The 20,660-nt window shown below is 43.9% G+C and overlaps 1 protein-coding gene across 1 annotated transcript in view; it reads left to right on the top strand.

Annotated features, from left to right (window-relative positions):
* The window catches only part of PACC1 (proton activated chloride channel 1), a 304,382-nt gene that overhangs the window by 160,887 nt on the left and 122,835 nt on the right, over positions 1-20,660 (top strand). The window contains exon 5 of the mRNA XM_069608530.1: positions 6,358-6,500. Within this exon, the coding sequence (XP_069464631.1) occupies positions 6,358-6,500 (143 nt within the window). The remainder of the gene's footprint in view (positions 1-6,357; positions 6,501-20,660) is intronic.

Genomic DNA, 20,660 nt, shown 5'->3' with positions numbered 1-20,660 from the left:
GTTCTTGGGTATTGATGCCACATCCCACTGCCATTTTCGTGGTCTCCTGGCACTCTGGCAGATCTGAAAGAGACTGACTGGGTTAGGTTAGTGGGAAGAGAGGGAACATGCAAGAGTGAGTGCGTGCGTGCGTGCGTGTGTTATGTTGTAACAAAGAAAGCCTTGTCATTTTGAAAACATAATTAATGGCTTTGCTAATAGCTGTAGTTTAGTAAACCATGAGTGACACTATTTTTGAATAGCGTATGCTGAACTGAATCCTATCAAGGAACTCCCAATTGTGTTGGTGTGAGATTAAATGCTTTGCGTTGGATCAGACACTCTGATTACGTGATGAAGCCGAGGCTTGAACTCAGTCTGCAATTCAAGCAGTAGAGCACATATCTTCCCAGACGTAGTGGGTACGATATGTGTCAATGGGAGCAAAACGAATCTCAGATTTTTACAATTGCGTTGTGGAGAAGGTCACCTGCTTGTAGTCATTGTTTTACTCAACATGGAGCTTGTTATGCGACCCTCCCATTTCTAACCACATCATATTTGCACTTGAGGCACCTCACACCAACAGTGACTGTCAAACACCCACTCAAAACTGTATCTACAGTCAACTACCACTAATCACTCCTCTGCTGACAAAGACATCCTAAAAACATACTTCATAGACTTGCTGCTGTCCTATTTCTTTATTATACTTGAAAAGCAAAGCAGAAAAAAAGATTAACAGAAACATGGCATGTAACTTAGTCTCTGAATGAATACTGGGAACAGCTGATTGTGCATCCAGAAAATACCTGGAACCTGGGCAGTTCCCTGGTTTGCCTGGCCCAAGAAATGGCACAGTGCCCATTTGCTGCACCCATGCACAGAGACAGAACGCTGTAAACACTGTACCCGGTCTTGGCATACGCCAATGACATGGTCCAGATTGCTTGCACACCAAGAGCCTTGAAAGACCTTGTCACCGCGTATACAGACTTTATGACATCATTGGACTTCAAGGTTAATGCAGCCAAATTGGCTGTCGTGTCATCTGTGCAGGAAGGGCCCGAAGATGGCACCAGTGCTTAGGAGTGGTGTAATAATCCTGAGAGTGTTGTCCTTGGATTATCCAGAGATGCGCCTTACTCCCATTCTGAAGCTTGCGGCTCCTATTGAGATCAAGGGGACATGTTTAAGCAAGCTCTTGGGGGTGGGGATGAGGGGGTTTAGCAGATGTAGGTCTATGTCCAGTGCCAAGCCACCAGAGCCGATTTAAAGGCGGTGTACACTAGCAAAGCAAGGGCAGCTTCATTGTGGAGCATCGTTATGGGGCTATGGCAACACACAAAGAAGCATCCAAGTTTCTGAGAATGTATTTTTTAAACTAATTCTCTGCCTTCCTTAGTCAACCCCAAACTATGGTGTCCATATTGAGCTAGGCATGCTGCTTTATGGGGATGAAATGGGGCTGGAACTCAATTTTGCACTGGGTCAGAAATATGTATTTCTATGTTTAGAAAAGATGGCTTGCAAAGAACACAAACCATAGTAAGGTACGCACACAGATATATAACATGCATATATATGTGTGTGTGCATACCTTACGGTTTGCCTACTTTTCAGGCCATTTTTTTAAAAAAACATTTCGGTTTTATAAAAGATGGCTTTGAAAGTACACAATTCAAGCCATCTTTTATAAAGCTTTGACTACGGACAAAATTGTCCGTCGGCAAAGCTTTATAAAAGATGGCTTGAATTGTGTACTTTTCAAGCCATCTTTCATAAACCTCGAAAAATATCAAGGAATCCCCAGGTTCGCCGAGGGTTAAAGACGCCTCGGCGACCAGGGGAAACAAAGGGACAGTAACTGCCTCTGGTGAACCCCTCGCGCGAGAGGTCACCAGAGGCAGTTACTATGATTTACAGAAGTGGCAGCCAGGCACAGCATTGCTGTGGCTGGCTGCCACTTCTGTCAGATCGCCTGACTTCATGGCAGGCGCATATCCCGTCGCGGCTGCTGCCGCGACGGGATAATGCATCCGCCAATGTTGTGTGTGGTGGGACGGGGGCCCCGGCAGGGCCCCGGCTCAGTCCCACTTTTTGGAGACTGCCGGGGCCTGGCCCCAGCAGGCCCCGGCCCACTTAAAGCCCTGCTTATGGGCAATGAATCCCGCAGAGAAACCTCTCTGCTCGAGCGCGGTTTCATTGCCTCCATATCAGATCTACGTTGCCCTGATGGTCCGGGGGCAGGGAAGGCAAAGTGTGTCCCTTTGGTTGCGCGGCAGAGGCGCTTACTCTGCAATGTGTGCTCTTCTGTCCAGTTTTTAAAGACATGTGTGCAAGAATGCTCGCCCTAGTCCTTAAAGATGGCTACTTTGCACAATGTCCACCTGCTTTAATGTATCTTCTGTGGGCAGAGAGCCCGTATGTGCGCTGCTCGCTGTTCTCGTTTCTGAGACATCGGTGTTATCTAATATTTCTATCTGATGGATGTCCTGCGCCTGTCTGACTCATAACAACAAGGAGGGCAGATGTATCTATGGCCGTGGGAAAGTCAAAGAAACCTAATGGGATGGAAAAGATCTCGCCCTATTTAAGCTGTGGCTTTTTATGCATTTCTGTATTGATGATCTACCTATACTTTTGATCCGGCTGAATTGGTATTTATGAAGAGATTTTCCAACTTAGTATCCATGGAAGTGTTATTAATGTTTTTGAGATGTGTATCGTTGCTAATGTGTGTGTTTTTATGCTTGTATGGCTATATTGCTGAAAAGTGATTTTCTTTGTCTATGAACACTAATTGGCCTATTGTATTGATGCATGTGTTAATCTATGCCAGTTCTAAAGAGATGCCACAGTGGGGACTCGATTCATTACAAGCACAAGAGCTCTTTAGAGGCAAACTCGATAGCCAACTGTGCCTTTAAAAATCAGCTGCACCCCCACGTGCACTGGTAGTCTCCAGCTTTGTTTTTTTGGTGGTATAATTGCGATGTGTGGAGTTTGCAAACTTCTCACAAATCAAATTCCTTAAGATTCACAGGCCCGTCGCCCATCCTAGGGTGGTAAAATAAGTACTATTGTAGAGGGTTATAATAGCATCTGTTGACGGATGCCCCTGGGAAGCTCGGTTTTATTGTATGCGCCTAGTCCTGTGCTTCTACAAAGCGCTGCATAACATATTGGTAAACAGTTTCCCTCCAGGCCTAGGGAAAAAAAGGAACCACTTTGTGAAAATGACCTTGCAGTTACATATTTCAACCTCGGTCACATAGCTCTGCATGTTAATGCCCTTGCCGCAGATATTGGTGTGTAGTCTGCATGGATTCCAGTCCCAATCCGATTAAGATAGTACAGCAGGCAAATGCTTTTGCTGCAGAGATGCTCTGTCACCGAGGTTCCCTGCATGACTGCACACCAGGCACACTGGAAGCAAAATCCAGTCCTACACGTGGCAGGCAAAATTAAAGGGCCGGTTAACCTCATGCGAAGGGGAAAGCAACTCCTTCCACCTGCTTTTTCAGCAAGATAGCTCAGCGTGTTAAGTGTTCACCCCAGACATATCTGTTCATTTTGCAGGACACAGGCTTCAATGATGTCAGAGGCCACTCAGCCCTTCACTCTTCACAGCTGAATACATGAAGTACTCTTAAATTTGGTGATTATAACACCTATTGTTTAAGAAGTAGAAAGAATCACTATATAAAAGCATAATATTGTTATTTTTCTGTGGCTGCATTAGCACGGTAGGGGGCACTGCGGGTAGCTTACATAGCAGCTTGCCATCCCCTAGGGCCTGCACAGAGCTCCGTTGTAGTGCCACTGGCTTGATCCCTTTGCCATGTCACCCGGTGTCCCTAGCATTGTGCAGGTGATGTGCAAAGGCAACCTCCGCTTGCATTGAGTGGGAGTAAGGTGATCCCATGCCCCCATCCTTGGCTACTGATGAAAAGGCTTCCCTCTGTCTCTCACTCCGGCAGCTGCCCACCTGCTCAGCCCCCCCTCCTCCCGCCGTGAGCCACAGAACACTCTACTCGGCACCCCCACCCACCCGCTCCATGGCAGCCACTAAGCTTTAGGCGCTACTCAACTGGCGCTTCCACTTCTAGAAACTCGGTGGCAGCCTGTGCAGAAGGTGTGTCCAAAATGGGGCAAGTGAGCTCCTGGATCTTTGCCCTCACTACCAACTGTGCCCACACTAGCACTGTGCCAGGTCTGTACTGGCACAGCAATTGCACCACAACTATCGCAGGCTCATAGAGCTGCCTGCACTTTCACAGACCAGGGACCTGAGGATGGAAGGTGTTCTCATCAACCGGTGCCTAATTCACTGAGCTATAATACTCTGCAGTGTCCACCTCTTTCAACGTTATTGCTTGGGTCCCTTTTGATGTGTCCAGCACACAGCCAACCTTCTCTCTAAGTCTGAAGCGCCAATCACTGCTGTTACCAAATTCGGTCGGACGTTTCTACTGTGGGCGCTACTTTTTCTGGGCACACGGGAATCGAGCGACACCATATTTTCACAGCTGTGGCTAGATAGGCTGGGTTCTCATGTGTGCTGTCCCTTGTGATGAAAAGCCCTCCAGTAGTGCTTAACGTGAGTCCTTTCAGAGTTGGAGGGATCGCATTTCATTGCAGCGTTGTGATCTTGGCCCAACAAAGTATATTTTGAGATCTTGTACTTTGATGTTAATGCATTTGTGGGCATTTTAAACGCATCATTCATTGATCTATATAAATATAGTAATCGGCACTTGGTGATTGCTATTAATTTGATAGCATACCCAGGATTTTCGAATATTCCGGGACAATACAATGAGTACCTGAACATTTGATGCCAATTCCTGCCAACATGGTTAGTGCTTGTTCATTTGATTTCAATCTGTTGGAATGGCCTTTCTTGGGAAAGGGGTGAATACCTTACCCCGCTACCCACGCAATGGAAACCCGAGGTCAAGCTCTGCACACCTCTCTGCAATCCCTCTCTTCAAATCCATTAGAATAGGGGGACCCTCCTTCTGCGTCCAAGCTTCCACACTCTGGAACTCAGTTCCACTTAACATCTCACCCTGCCTTCAGCAAGGCCCTCGAGACCTGGATCCTGCAACCTGACGAACGCTTGCCTGACTTTGGGTTTACCCACATGGTCTTTAGGCCATGACATCACTGGTTCCCCTCAGAATCTCTCCAGAGAAGGTGGAGAATAAACTCCAACAGACCCCAGGACAACATTTCGTGCCACATCGACGAGAACAAGGAACCAGCTGGGACTCCAATGGTACGTATCGGACCTCATCTTGATGGATATTGGCCGCATGCATGGCCACACACCCGCACGCACCTGCCACCCCTAAAACCAACCACCCCCCACACCACATGCGCCTGTCACCATCCACCACTCCAAGACACAATGCACAGCACCTCTGCCATCAAAATGCAGCTAAGCCCCACAATAGAAATGTGTTCTAGCTGGACACATAACTACCTCGCAGCACCCATCCATATACCTGCTCGACATGGTTAACTAACAGGGGGTTGGCCATCCCCACCTAATTTCCTATCAGCCAAAATGCACAGACTCATTCTAAACCTCTCTGACGAATTTCCCGTACCTTTTGGACTTCTGTCCTCCGAGGGTGTTCACCTACAGCGCTTTGAGGGCATACCAATGGGAAAAGGCGCTATACAAATGACACATTACATTACATGGATGTTTGGTCGGAAGTGAGGCGAGTATATGGGGATTGCATGTCAGTCCTTGGCAACTGTTTAACTACCTGGCTGAGCATTTGATGCCAATCCCTGGTAGAGAGGTGAGTACCTGGGCATTAGATAAGTAAGTCAGGCAATGGGATGGCTACTTGTCTCTATGTTGGTCATGATGTGAGTACCTGCATTTTAATGGCAATAGTTGGCACATTTGATGGCAGTCTCTGGTAATTGAGTGAATGTGGCCTTTTGAGGGCAGTACCTATGAAATGACACGAGTAGCTGACATTAAATGTGATGATGTACCATTTGGTTGGAATAACAGGCATGTGAATACCTGGGCGTATGGTAGCAGCACCTGGCATTTCATGATCATCCCAATCCTTTTATCCATATTCTGTACCTGGAATTAAATTTCCATACCTGCTGTATGCTCATTATACTTAGTCATATGATGCCAACGCTTGACAAGATCCAAGAAATGTCACTATACAAAAGCCCAGACTGATTTTGCCATTGCTTTTAGTGTTGGCATTTAGCAAGTTCACCCACATTTGTTTCACACCTGGGATTCCTTCATTGTGAGAGTGAGATTAACTTTTGCTGTTCAGTGCATTATGCATTTCAAGTCTTTAATGACCGCCATTTCATCCTTTATTGCAGAAGCAGGCCCTGATTGTGGAAGGGCCCCGTGACGTGAGGAAAAGGGAGCTGGTGTTTTTGCAGTTCCATTTGAATGAAACTGAGCAGGATTTCAGCGCTATTGACTATCTGCTCTTCTCTTCTTTCAGAGATTTCCTAAGCAGGTAGGTAAGATGGCCATAGAGCACCCGCCAATCAATGCTTGACCTCACTGCAACACCCCATCTCTACCTCTTTCTGCTAATGACTGTGCCTGCTACCTTTTCAAAATCTCTAAATTATGTGACACCCTCACTACTCTCCTTTTATTATCTCTGTTTTTGCCCCTGCCGGCTGAATCATCACCCATCTCCTGGTCTGCCAAACCCTCCTGCAGTCCCCTTCACATTCCAAACCATTAAGGAACTGATGCACCGTACCTCCACGCCCCTCTTCAAACCCCATGTGTCTTCTCGGTCCCTCTCGGCATGCTGGAAGTAGGCCACCAGCATATGCCCTGCGGCACAGTCCTAATGCTGGCAGTCCTCAAGAGAGGTGCCCCATGATATGATATGATAGGTTATTTATAACGCTCTTAATACCCAGAGGTTTCTACGCGCGGGCCTGGGGATCGAACCTGTGTTGCTCAGTGTCCTCTTGCTTCCAAGGCTAGCATGTTGCCCCTGAGCTATCCTCCCGAGGTATGACAAGGTAGGGGACAGTCCTATTCTGTATCCTTATGGGCTCCCTCACCAAGGGAGAGAGCATAAGGCTCATTGGCCAGACCTAACATGATTCAAAAGGCATACAGAAACCAAGCCTCATGGTAAAACTAAATGGCTGCGCTTGCCAGCAGGCTCCTGGGGTTTGAGGTTTAGGCTTGCAAGCCTCCTGTAGCTTGCATACGCTGCTGCACCTCTCGATCCTATTGCCACCCAAACTCTTACCAGGTCACATGACTGGGTCTGTATTTCATCGCTAGGGTGTCTAGCCCCTGGGTGTCACTTTTTTACGGGTGTTCATTGAAGGGCAATGTCGTTATCATGTACTGTTTGCACCTGGTAGGAGTACATTATTGCCCATGACGAGCAGCATTGTCAGTCCTCATAATGCCTTTACCCTTCAGCTGGCTACTAGCATTACTAAGTACATTTTTAATACTGCACCTAGGAAATCTTACAAAAAAGGGTATTGGTCGGTAAACCCTGAATAATGTAGCGTCTCCTCTACAATACCTCCCTCCTTTAATCTAGGTGTATGGAACAGTAGGTCCATATAGAACAGCACATATGTCCATACGATTCATGTACTAATGCTGCCTTAAATACTACTGAGTTCTTTTATTCGCACCCCAAGATCTTCAGGCCAGGGAGGGGAGTTGGGTTATTGTTTTATCCTAGTTGGACTGTTGCTTCCTTGACCACCCCTCTTCCCTTGGTCTCATTTCCTTACATCTTTCCAATTGGGAATTCTAGTTCTCTAGAGTCCACTTGGTTCGGACACCTATTTTTGGGATACATTTGATTCATTACTTTCGGTTCTAATTTCTCAGCAACATTTGTTGTTGCTGGTGACTTTATCATCCAAATCTGCCTCTGTTTCTCCTTTTAATAAGTCTTACCTCTTGTATAACTCCGTTCTTCTGCTCCTACTCAAGGCAGCACTTTAGATCTTATCTTTGTGCCCCGTAGCGTAGCACTAGTTACTTCCATTTGCGTTGCTTCAAGTGATCACTTTTTGCTTGGTGACACTTGTTCGTAGAATATTCCTATTTCTACTAATATGCTAATTCTAATCACACTATTTTTCATCTTGATACTCAACATGTTTCAATTAAAAATGTGACAGAATGCATTTCTTCCTTCTTACACAGAAACATCGGCATTACTGGTGATATCTAATTCCATCCTTCAAGCACGCCATTCTAAGCTATCTTCCATCTTAGTACTACTTGACCTTTCAGCTGCCTTTGACACTGCTTACCACCCTAGACTTATTTCTTCTCTTTCCTCAATTTGGATAACTGGCACTGCACCTCCTTGGTTTTCTTCATGTTTCATGAAACGTTCTTTCCCTGTTTCTTTGCAAAGGATCTTATTCTTCGAGTGAGTCTCTATCCTGTGGTATTCCTCGGGGTGTTCTGCCCTAGTCCCTTCACTATTCACACTATATACTATTCCTCTTGCATCTCTTACTCTGTCATTTGGTTTTCAAGCACACTTTTGTGGTGATGAACACATTTTTTGTAAATTTTCTTACTTGTTCAGATTCTTTACATCAGCAAGTCTGTCTTTCTGCTGTGCAATCCTGGATGAAATTTCACTTTTTATGATTAAACCCTACAAAAACAGAGATCTTGTTTTTCCTAGCTACTTTAAATATTGACTGTCCTACCTTTAGTTCATTTCCAACTGTTACTTTGGAATTCTTGCCTGCTGCATGCATAATCTTGCTAGTCACAAAGGTCTGGCATTTCCAACTTTATAACACTAAGAACTAGTATCATTTAACCTTCTCCGCCACCAAAGCCCTGCTCCTTACTTTGGTATTATCCGTTTAACTTTTTGTTGTGCTTTATACGTTGGGTTGCTGAACTATGCTCTTCTTCCTTTTCAATCTGTTCTTAATTCTGCGGTTAGGGTCTTATTTAATTTGAACTCTACATCACATATCTCACCCGATTTGGCTTGGTTGCATTAGCTGCCTATTTCGTTCAGATTTGAGTTTCATGCCCTTTATTTTGTATTGTAATGTATTTACAGGCTTGCTCTTGCTTAGCTGATCTTATTTTCTTGTATCAACCTTCTCGCTCATAACCCTTTGCTTCCGTGTGTCTTTATGTTCAGCGTCGTCTGTGCGCCCTTTCTCGTTTCCCTTCATTCCAACTGTTAGTTGCTAAATGATGGAATGCTTTGCCCCTTGATCTATTTATACTAAAAAAGCTTTTAAAATGCGACGGAAGCAACATTTTCTGTCTTTAGCTTTTCCTTCTTAAACAAGCTTATGTTGGTTTGAATTTTGCTGTTTATCTTTTTTATACTTTTTAATATTCAACTCTATTGTAAAATAAATTGTTCAGCACTTTGGATAAGCAGGCTATAAAATGCAAAAAAAATTAAATACCAGACTGGGAAAGTACTGCTAGGGCCCCCAAGAAGCCAGATAGCTGAATCGCCCTTACGGATCCGGGATGAAATCAAAAATGGATGATGCCAAGCCTCCTAAAGTCTTAGTCCAGGCCGCTCCTAGCCAGTCGTTCCCAGGTGATCCGAGAGTGTCCGGGCATCCCAGAATTAAACACACAGTTCAGTCAGTCTGTGGTGGAGTCTGGAGAGGGAAAAGGGATGTTGAAGCCTGGATAAGTGACTGGAACTCGACATAGAAGGTGAGAAGATATTGGTGAGTAGTAGAACAGGTTGGAGAAGTGATTGGGGACTTAGAGGGTGAAAGTAGAAGAATATTTGTGAGACCAGATGGGAAGTGAAAGGCGAGTTAGCGTGAGGAGAAGAGAGAAGGAAATGGGCGAATTTGTCTTACCAAAAGGGGGTCGAGGGGTGGAGTAGTTGGAAACTGGGCAGAGAGATACTGGAGGCGGATCATTCCAAGACGAGAGGTTGAGAATAGAGGGATGATCAGAGGTAGAGAATATCACAAGGAGGACGTTGGGAATAAAGAGGAGATTGGAGGCGGTACACATTAAGAGGTGATGGTTAGGTGTACCGATAAGTAGAGACCGAGAACATCACAAGGAGGAGGTTGGAAAAGCGGGGAGACAAGTGCTGAAGAATGTCTGAAACAGAAGGATACCAGAGGGAAGATGTTGCATGTCGGAAGGACATTGGAGTTGAGGCAGTGGGAAAAGAATCTGTGTTCATTGTGCTTATCTTTTTTGACCATTACAAAATTGCAGACAAGTATTTTTCAAAGTTTTTCTATTGCTGCATGTATAACGTGCATATTTCAATGAACCTTTAGGGAAACTCGGAAAGAGAGCATTTTCAAGAACTTTCCGAACAGTCCTGGCATTAGGCAGTGCTTCAGGTGACTATAGAGCAGATCCCAGAAAAGACAAAGCCCATATGGATGTGCTTAGGGATTACTTAAAACTGTGGTGAGGATGTTATATGAATATTCTGCCTCATCTTAACTTTATTACAGAGAGTGCAAGGAACTAAATGCTCTTCCCCAATGCGATGATCCTTTAAAGGATGGCTCTTTCAGCACAGTATTCATCTAAAACTAGGTAGTGCTGCGAGAGGCCTTTTTAAAAAAATATTATTATTATTTTTTTTTTTTAAACAAGCTGTATGATGAGTATCTTTGCCTGTGGGCGAGAGGCCTGATTAGCGGTGGTCATCGAGTAAGTACCAAACAGTTCCTCTGGAATGAGTGCAATCTTCAAATGACCCCAGAGATCTTAAGTTGTTCCATATCCTTTGTAATATTCCACCCAATAGTCCAACATCTCTTGCATTCTAGCACCTGTAGTCCCACATTTATAATTGAAAAGAAAAGTAACAGAATGCAAAGAAAAATACATGACCGGACCAACCATACACAGCAGGGAAATACTTGTGATCTCAGGCTACTCCATGCCTGAAAAGGGTTTTGAATATAATGTGCAAAGCAGAAGATAACTCTTAGTACTGTGCTGAAGCATTCATTCCCCCCTTTTTAGAAATCTAGAACAGATATATTGAGCACACGGCAAACTATATCGACTTTAGTTGCTTCTGGGTTGCAAATTGGCCTTACCTCTTCCTTGTATAAAACCAGACATTTGTAATGAAATTAATAATGGATACAACTGCTCACAAATGGGGGCTTTGAAAAACCCCAGCATGCAAAGTGTGGTCCGATCAAAAGTGAGTACCAGAGGAAGGTGTACTAAACTGAACCCCTTGCATGGTTCTGCTGCATTGCTTGGTGACATTTTTTTTGCAAATAATACATTGCAAAGGAAAATTCGTTCTAGTGGTGTTTTTATCAGTGGTTTTAGATTTTAACTGTCAAACTTAAACCATGTTCATGATATGTTTATTGCAGCATGCAATGAAATTCATTCATAAGGTAGACAATGTTCAACAAATGTAAGTGGTTCTGTGGCTCTTTTTAGAGTGACCAGGGTGGAGATTTAGGCAGAGCCAGGCTATCGGTGGACAAGGTCAACCGTAGCTGGGATTTGTACATTTTCGTAACATTTACTGCGGCAGCCTTTTGCGGGCAATATCTAAAGAAATTATGGACCAGGACTCTGAGAACCATGACTATTTATTTTTTGGGACATTTCATTGTGGAACATTTTGAGCAGTTTCATTTGTTGAAAGGTTTCACTAAATCCATAAAAAATGGTCATCAAAACCAATTGTGTATGGCCTTATTTAAACCTTTTAACAAATAAGTATAAAAGATGAACATTCTTTCACAACTGAACTGGTTTTGGGTGTTGAGGCTCATGTCTGCATCCTGTATAACAACAAGATTCCGTACTTTGGCCTGGATGGGCACTTTTCCCCAAAGAAGGAGATATGAACACTACCTTAAAAGAATCAACACTCTGCTCAACAAAGATTTACTTGCCTCTGGGCCCTTAGTGATGGATTAGAATTCTTTTTCACTTCTAAAGATAACGCAAGTTTGTTCTGTGTCATGTGCCTGGTAGTGGAGGTGGTGTTCCCTTTGATGTACATGTTACATATATCACACACAGACACGTTCAGGGAGTGTGATAAGCAGAGGTAGATGTTGTGGGCCGGAGGTATCTAAGCACAAAACAGAGGGCCACAGAATGACTAGACTAAAGCGGCTTTCCTTTTATTTCTTTATGCCATCAAAGAGAAGAGGAGACAAAAGAGAACCCTTGGTAGATTTTGCAGATCATGGCTCTCTTGTGTGGGATAAAGTGCCCAGTCGCTGAATGCTCCCTTTCAGAGAGCTAAGATGTACACCATTTCAGTGCATCATCGTCAATGCCTGCTTCTGATTGCATTCTCTGTGCCGGGTGGACAGCCGTATCAAAGATCACTGGGTAGGCTGGCTTACCATGTGAAGGCTGTGGGAGTCGCAGAGTTTAGGCTTGCTGTTCCATGCAGAGGGTTGAACTGATTCCATGCCATGGCGTGGTTGCAGCCTGGTTGTTGGCTGTCCAGAGATAAATGATAAATCTTCAATATACTTTTGGAGCTGTAATCAGATGGTGTTTTGAGTTGCCAGGAGAGGTCAACACTGGAACAGAAGTTCACAGGCTTTTTCGGGCTCAAAGATGTTTTACTGACTGGGCGATTGGGGAGTACTTTAGTGTGTTGGGTACAGTGGCAGATATATGGCAGTGGTTAATGAGTGTAGATATGGGCCCAGTCAGTATGTCAACGTGGGTATCTAGAACAGCAGCCGGGCATAGTCCTGTGCGTCTTGAACTGGTTGCAGGGCTTTAAACTGCTTGAGAGTGTTGTTACCTGTTATCTGGTAAAAGTTGAATGTGGGTGGCATAGGGGGCCCATTTGAGTTGTGAACTTGCTTTGGGGCTGATGCGCTATTCATTTTGTGTGAGTGGGCAATGCTCTCTTCGTTGTTATCCACCTTTTGAATGAAGGAGAGACTTTAACTGAGTTCCTGATTCTGCAGGATCTTGAAGGCTGTGTAGTCTGAGATAAACTACAGAACTAGTTTAAAGAGTTTTCTTGGTTCGCCGTTTGAACTTTGGCAGTGTGCCAGTGTCCATCAACCTTATGGCAAGTGATGCATGTGCAGATATTTGCTGGCTGGTCCTTAGAACTTGTGTAATGCAGCCTCTTGTTTGTGGCAGTGCTTTTTGAGGGTGTGAGTCAGAACTGTTTGTGTGAGGGGGCTTTTGATATGCCATGCTGGAGATAAGAGCACAGTGCGACTGCCATTGTGGAGGACTGGAGAGTGGGATGAGCACAATGGTGGTGATAGGATTTTCTGTGGGAGAGGCTGGAAGCGTCTCTGTGAAATAATGTTTGAATTTGCCTTTTATCTTTTTGGAATATCTGTACCAGGAAGTGCTGGTGGGGCAGGTGGGTTTGTTCAAGTATGTTAGCACTGGTAAAGCGGATTAAATGGTGGTTGAGCCATATGATTGCAATGGTTCTGCCTGAGGTGGTTTTTGCAGTCCAGTGTCCAGTAAGAGTCCATGTTGTAAGAAGGGGTCAGTAGAGCACTTTGACTTTATTGGTATTTCATAGGCGAAGGTACACTTTGGAGGAAGGTATGGTCTTGTCTTCCATCCAAAAGTTGAAATCGCAAGTGATCAGAAGATGTTGTGAGGACAGGTAGCACTTGTTGAGGAGGGGTGATATTCTCCAAGAACCCCCATGAAGAGTTCAAGGAGGGGTAGCAGTATGCGACTACCAGCTTGCATTACGCATAGATAATAATGAAAATTGGGTTGAGGCAATCCAGAAATCTGCTTTCTTCACTACATCCAGCTTCTGATGTAAATGTTGTCATTGTTTTAAAGAGGGTAAGATTGCCCTTTACCTAAACTAAGTAGTAAGTTTTTGTTTTGGAAGAGAAGTATACCAAGTGAATACAAATACCCAAATTGATGAGCTCAAGCACAAAGGGAAAACGGCCATGCTCCTTCGGCTCGACCCTTTGGCCGCCTTTGACCTGGTGGACCATGAAGATTTGTGCAGACACTTGGCCTCGGCTGTCCACTTCTCTAGGGATGCAATTGCCTGGGTCCAATCCTTCTTAAACAACAGAATAATGAGAGTTTTCTCCCCATTGGCAGCTGCAGACCCTATCCAGACTACATGCAGCGTTTCACAAGGGTCTTGTGTATTGCGGACTATGTACAATATATCTACAAAGCCTTTCTTTGACAAATTGGACAGGCTGGGTGTCACCTGCACTAATTATGCAGATGACACCCAGATCCTCATTCCCCTTTCGGGCAATTATGGCAATAACTTGGCTTTGGTAAATAAAATATACCTCCTCACTAAGGCATGGATGGCAACTCATGCCCTCTGCCTGAATGACGACAAAACAGAGATCCTGATTCTTGGATCAGCTGCCAACCTAAAAAAACTGAACAATAATTACTCTGCCTTCAACATAGATGGAAATACTATCATGGTAATGAAAGAAGTGAAAACTCTTGGTTTCTACCTTGATTCCACTCTAATCTTTGGTAAACAGATACAATTCCTTGGCATCCTCAACTACCTATACATGCAAGTTAATCAGGGCTTGCAGACCATTTCTATACAAGGCTATCTGTATTATCCTCGCTAATGCATTAATACTTTCAAAATTGGATTACTGTAACGTCCTATAATTGGGTGCTAACAAGTACATCTTAGGTAAAATCCAGATTTTACAAAACAACGCGCCAAGAATTGCTCTGAACATACCCAATAGAGAACATGTTTCAGAAATCAGAAGAAAAAATCACTGGCCGAAGTTAAATGACAGAATCCTGCTCAAAACAGTCTCCCTCACCTTTAAATGCCTAAATAATGCAGCACCCCCGTACTTAACGGAGAGAATTGTAAGAAGAACCTCTACCCGCACCTCTAGAGCAGCTAGCGCCTTCTGTCTGAACATGCCCAGATTCAAGCTAAAAAAATCTGGAGGAAATAGTTTCCCAGTGAAAGCTGCCTAGTCCTGGCACGCATTACCCATCTCTCTTAGAACTGACCAATCCCTCCACAGCTTCAGACGCAATACTGTGAATTGGCTGCAATCCAATGACATTTGATCTCTCCTTAGCACAGATTTGTAATTATCTCACACACCTGATATGTGTTGCCTGAACTATGCACTGTATTTATACTTGCTTATCGGCTACCCACCTTTACCTTGTTACCTTTGTACTTCACTGTTGTTAAATTTATGTTTAGCTCTCTTTATATATGTAACCTGCCTGAGTATGTAACCTAAGCTTTAAGTATCCTTTTACATTCGTTGATCCCAGTTACCTCTGGGTTCGGCGCCTTACAAATCAATAAACAAACACACACCAATTTGAAAGTAGTTGTAAGGCATGACCAGTCATTGCATAGTTTATTCATCTGAGGAATTTAATTTGTGTCCATAGATCTCCAAACAGATAATTTGCATATAGAATCTAGTGTGTGACATAGTTGGATCATCCATTCAAAACCCACACAGCCTTCATGTCCTCCTACCAAGCAAGTTTACCTATCCTGTTACCGCTGTCTGAAGTACTTGCCTGAAACTTCAAATGATACTTTTCCAGGAATGCTTATTGGGAAGAGTGGTTCCTTTGGAGTAAATGCTGGGTAGCTGATAAGATGGCTGAGCGGGCTAAACGCTTGTTGCTGATCTGTGTTGGATCTGCAGGTTGCAGGTTCAAATCCCGGCTAGGCCATTTCAGCCTTTCATCCTTTTGAGGTTGATAAACGAGTAACCATTTAGATTGGGTAATAATAATGGTATGTAAATATGTCCTATGTAAAGTGCTTTATATTAAAGCGCTGTATAAAAAAAACAAATTGTGCGCTGTTGCAGTAAAGTGCAAGAGGCCACATTTTACAGGGGCAGCATAAGAGCCTGCCCACACTTTGTCAGCATTGTGAGCTGCGCGAGCAAGTGTTGCTCTCCAGAGAATTTGCACCTGGATTCCATTCAGGGACCTACCTCCCTCTTGAGTCCCACGTTTGGAGCCAGAATCCTTTTTTTCTATTTTCCTTTTTCCTGTTGAGATTGAGAAACAATGTTGACCTTTGTTTCTCTTCTGGATGTAGGGATGGGGATACCACGCTCTTCAGACAGGGTGTTTGGGTATTGGGGCTGTTTTCTGAATTTGTTTTTGTGTTTTACCCGAGTACAGTCTACCCTTTCTGTACTTCTAAAGAAGCTCATGAACATGTTTCTTACCCAGTCATTGTTCGTTGACTTCTGTGACCAATTCAGGTGTGAAGTCAAACATTACATGTCAGTTATATGTCAGAAATTGCTTGCCCGGCTGGAACATTGCAACCATGATATTTCTCTCTAATAACAAAGGCTTTGCAATTGCTGAATGCCTTTTGTAAAGTGAAACGTATTATGCCCTTGATTTAGTCTTTTGTGTTTAAAGATGGTATTAGAAATAGTCTTGCAATATGACAGATGGCTTTTTGGAGGGCCTTCTTTGTTATTTACTACATGAATACAAAGAGCCAAAGATTTTGGCTACAGTTTATTGAAAAGGCTGAGATGCTTGAAGTCTCTATAACAGATTTTCAGAAATAGACCCCAACCCACCTAATCTCCACCTTCTGCAAAAACGTTGTGTTATCCGGATGACACACAGCTTTCCGGCTCCCTACAGCCTTCTCTCCTCTCCTCTCTCGCACTTTCCAGACTGTATATCCGCTATTCAGGATTGGAGTGCCTCCAACGGTCTCCGTCTTAATGTCAGTAAGACAGAGATCCTTTTCATCGGGACCCCTGCTCTCGTTTTCCCTCTCACTCCGACCGCCCTCCATGGGCCCTCTTCCTTCGCTTTCCTGTGAGGCAAAAAACCTTGTTGTCGTCTTCGACTCCACCCTCTCCTTTTCACCTCACATCACAGACCTTTGCAAGAAGGCCCACTACCAGCTGCACCTCCTCAGAGGTACTCTTCCTTTTCTAACTGTGAGGGAGGCATGGTATCACAGGTAGACACTGACACAAGAGCTGCAATTTTCAAAACCTTTATTGATGGTTTATAAGGGGTTGGAAAACTCCTATCTTGCTCTATAACTAAGATGGGAGTATTCTCGACTATCAAACAAAAAAGAAAATACAGTCCTAGTCAGTCCTTAGTCCAAATAAAATGGTCTATCCTAATAAGCCTAATGCCTGCCCTCTTTCGAATACAATAAATGTGTAAAGGGAATGTGTAAAGACAAAAAGGAAAATCAGTGTTCAAAAGAAATGTCAGTATTGCTGAGTGAACTCCCATCCCCACGTTTTGTAGCACGGTGTAAGGTGGCACACTTGGACCTTGCGACACACTCTGGCTTTGGATACAAGGATGCAGTTCATTTCGTGGACCAGGGCCCATTTGGCCTTCCACAAAGTCAATACAGTTCAACAAAAGTTTTTTCTGCTGGTTACCACAATTCGGTACCGGTTCCCATCCACCAGGCTCAAACCCTTCAATCACAATGTTTGGGGGTTCTTTTCCCCAAGCTTCAATCACACATTCATAGGCTTCCCTCCGTCATGCTTGAGCCTCTTTTCACTTTCCTTCTCCTGTCGAAGACTTTCAAAACGGCTAGGCTATTGCTTTTACATCAAATCGGCATGATCTCTTCGATCTTTTTCCCTCAAACGTCACTTTTTCTCTTCTATACAAAGGCCTCTTAGTAAATGTAGTTTCGAGCACTGTATTTATTTCAAATTTAAAAGATATATCTCACATCCAGGTTTCCCTCTGCCGGGATCACAGTTCAAATTCTGCATCTTTTTTTCTCTTCCCGCGGCATCGGACATTTCACAGAGACTTTCGATTGGGCAATCTTCTTTCGCTGGACCACTCTTTTACTTTGTATCTTTAACTTACAATTCTTTACAATGTTTTGTTTTTGCACATGCCTTATTGGCACACACGCAACCTTCATTCGTCAGATACTGTTGCCGTCAAGTTTCATTTAACACAGACCGGACTGTCATTGCTTTCATCAACTCACCGGCTGTGTTAATTAATTTCTGTCTTTTGTGGCTTTGATCCTGAAGTCGAGGCTGATACTACAACTGCTGCTGCACCTCCCCAACTTTGCCGTTCATCTGCAAGGGTGGCTTGTATCCTGGAAGCACAAAAGAGGCTTGTCTCTTCTCTCCAGCTGGGCTTCTTTGCGCAACCTTCTAGGCCCTTTCGGAGGTAACTATCTCTCGCCGAGGTGTCCACCGTTTCTCCGTACCTCGGTTCCGTTCAAAGGCCTGTCGCTCTGCTCCGCCTGGTTCGCCATCACCCTGGAAGAACTGCTCCTTCTTGTGCAGGGTTCCACCTTTTAGCCATGTGGGGATAGCTAATGGGTGTTCGTGATCTGGAAGGAATTCCGGTCTGCACTGGTCAAGTGCACTCTGTCTAATTCCGGGAGACGGAATCAATAATTTCATGTTTGAGATAGAGATAATATATTGATAGGTCTAGCTACTAAAGGAAGGCCTAATCATCCATTAGCATCATATAAAAACAATTTTATTATAAATCAATCACAATATTAAAACAAATGAACAAAAGTACATAAGTCACACAATCCTGTTCATTAGCTAGTAGGGTGCAACCATGTGTGTATAAAAAATAGGAGTTAGACACTGGTCGTTTTTCTAAATAAAGTGTGTGCAGCGAACACAATATCTGCAAACACAGTAATTATACAAGTTTGCTTCTTATTCAGAGTGCCTGGCTGGTGTCTGGCTGTTAAAATCTGCTTAGCCTGTCAATATAAAACAAAACATAGTCCGCTATTGTTGCTTGTACTCTCTACTATTCTATTAATGAGACATTGAACCTGGGTCCATGGTTAATTACCTTGGCTGGCTCTTGTGGGGACGTACAATTTATGGTTTTGTTGTAGGAGGACTGCGTCGTGGTCCTAGTCTGCCTGTGGCAAAGACAGTAAAGAAAATGTCTTTCAGTCGGTTTTCTAGTGCTAATGGGCTCTACCGTGCATGGCAGGCAAATCATCAAACTACTTTTAATGGCGCAAAGCACCCACCTGTTAAGTGGGTGTATTGCTTGAATGTCTGAGTTGCTTCTCTTCTTGGTTATGTTGTCGTCCAACTTTCACTCTGATTGTCGGGTGGAGGACATCAAACCCACAGGTCCATCTTTGTGGTCCCTGTGTGTGTAACATAAGCCAGATTTTAAAGAAATGCTATGTCCTGGGATACATGTCAAAGATTCTCTCCTTTGTATTTATTAACGTTGCTTAGGTTCTGGTGTATTACCATTTTCTCACTTGGACAACTCAGAGGTGTCCTATTCGCTTGGGCGTCTAAGTTGTGCTGTATCAGCCATGGTATTGTCCCTCTAGCGAAGATCTGTGCTGGGTGGACCGCCTGGTGTCACACTGTCAGATTAGGGGTAGGGAGGTGTTTAATAACTTTTATACATTTTTATAAATGGCAAATTTTGAACAATCATACAGAAGTTGTCCACATCGGATTGCTTACAGAACAGTGACTTGGTAATCAGTACTTAACTTTTGTGGTGCAGGCCTGGAGGTGTAACCAATGATGTTTTCAGATTGGGGTTGTTTGGCAGTTAGGAGGGTGCTTGTGGGCTAGATATCTTTCAGCACAGCCAAGCTTTCAGCTGAAAACCCTGCAAGGAGGATGTTGTCACCATCGAGGAGAGAACCAGGGCTTGGATGAGTCTGAGGTGGGCATAATGGGCTTAATTCTGAAAAGGAGTGGGAATTGGTACAAGGCTCTTGGCCTTCTTTGCTATGTGTATTGTGAAGGAGTTGATGGCGATTCTGGGTAATTTTGCACTGCGCGGGAGTTGTGGGGAGAAGCAGTCGAGTTTCAGCCAGTTCTGGACTTGGGGGCTTTTTATGGCAACTCTAAGGAGGATGGACTCCATCTTTGTTGGTTGGGTATCGGTAAGGCAGTTGACATCCAGACTTGAATGAGAGTGAAGCAGTGTTTCAATAGCTGACTTTGTTTTTTCACTTGACCTTCAAATTAGAGGCGTGCCATTGTTGGGGAATTTATCTAAACTCCAGCTATTTAGGACTTTATAAGACTCTCTATTTGCCAATACAGAGCTCCAACCTCTAGTAAAGGCCTGTACCACTCATGGTATGGGTAGTGTGGCAGAGCGGCCAGGCTTATCTTGAGGGGGAGAGAGGGCTGTAGGAAGATCAAAAGAACTTGTAGCATACAAATGGTCCAAAGTAACACTTATAAACTCGGGGAGTTATGTAAAAGTAATGGTTTGTTATATATACACACAGGCAAAGCGTGTTATTTAGAAAGCTAAGTACTATCATAAGCAATAAACATAGTGTAAAACCAATACAATACGTTTGGTAAGTAAACCACAGTGCAAACGACTTGTAAAATGGCAGCATGCAATTCAAGGGAAGTAAACACACTTGTATTAACTTTGTAGAATATAATATTTCAGAGATAGCATGAAGTAACAGTACCACCATTAGCAAGTAAGTGTAAGATTTTCTTCAGAGGCCGTATAGTTTAGCAGTTCTTTCCTAACTAGACATAAGTGTTCTCAGAGGCAGAAAGGGACACTGGTAGTCTGGTGGCCAGGAGCAGGCACAAACTGTAGGGAAGTCAGAGTTCCAGAGTATTTTTTTATAACAAGTAAGTACAATACTTTCTAGCTGGTAAAAGGGTTCAGGGACTTTGTAGAAGGC

This window comes from Ambystoma mexicanum, chromosome 4q (assembly GCF_040938575.1).
Source record: "Ambystoma mexicanum isolate Mex_15411 chromosome 4q, UKY_AmexF1_1, whole genome shotgun sequence".
NCBI lineage: Eukaryota > Metazoa > Chordata > Amphibia > Caudata > Ambystomatidae > Ambystoma > Ambystoma mexicanum.
The sequence above is the reverse complement of the archived record's forward strand: the minus strand, read 5'-3'. Positions and strand labels throughout refer to the sequence as shown.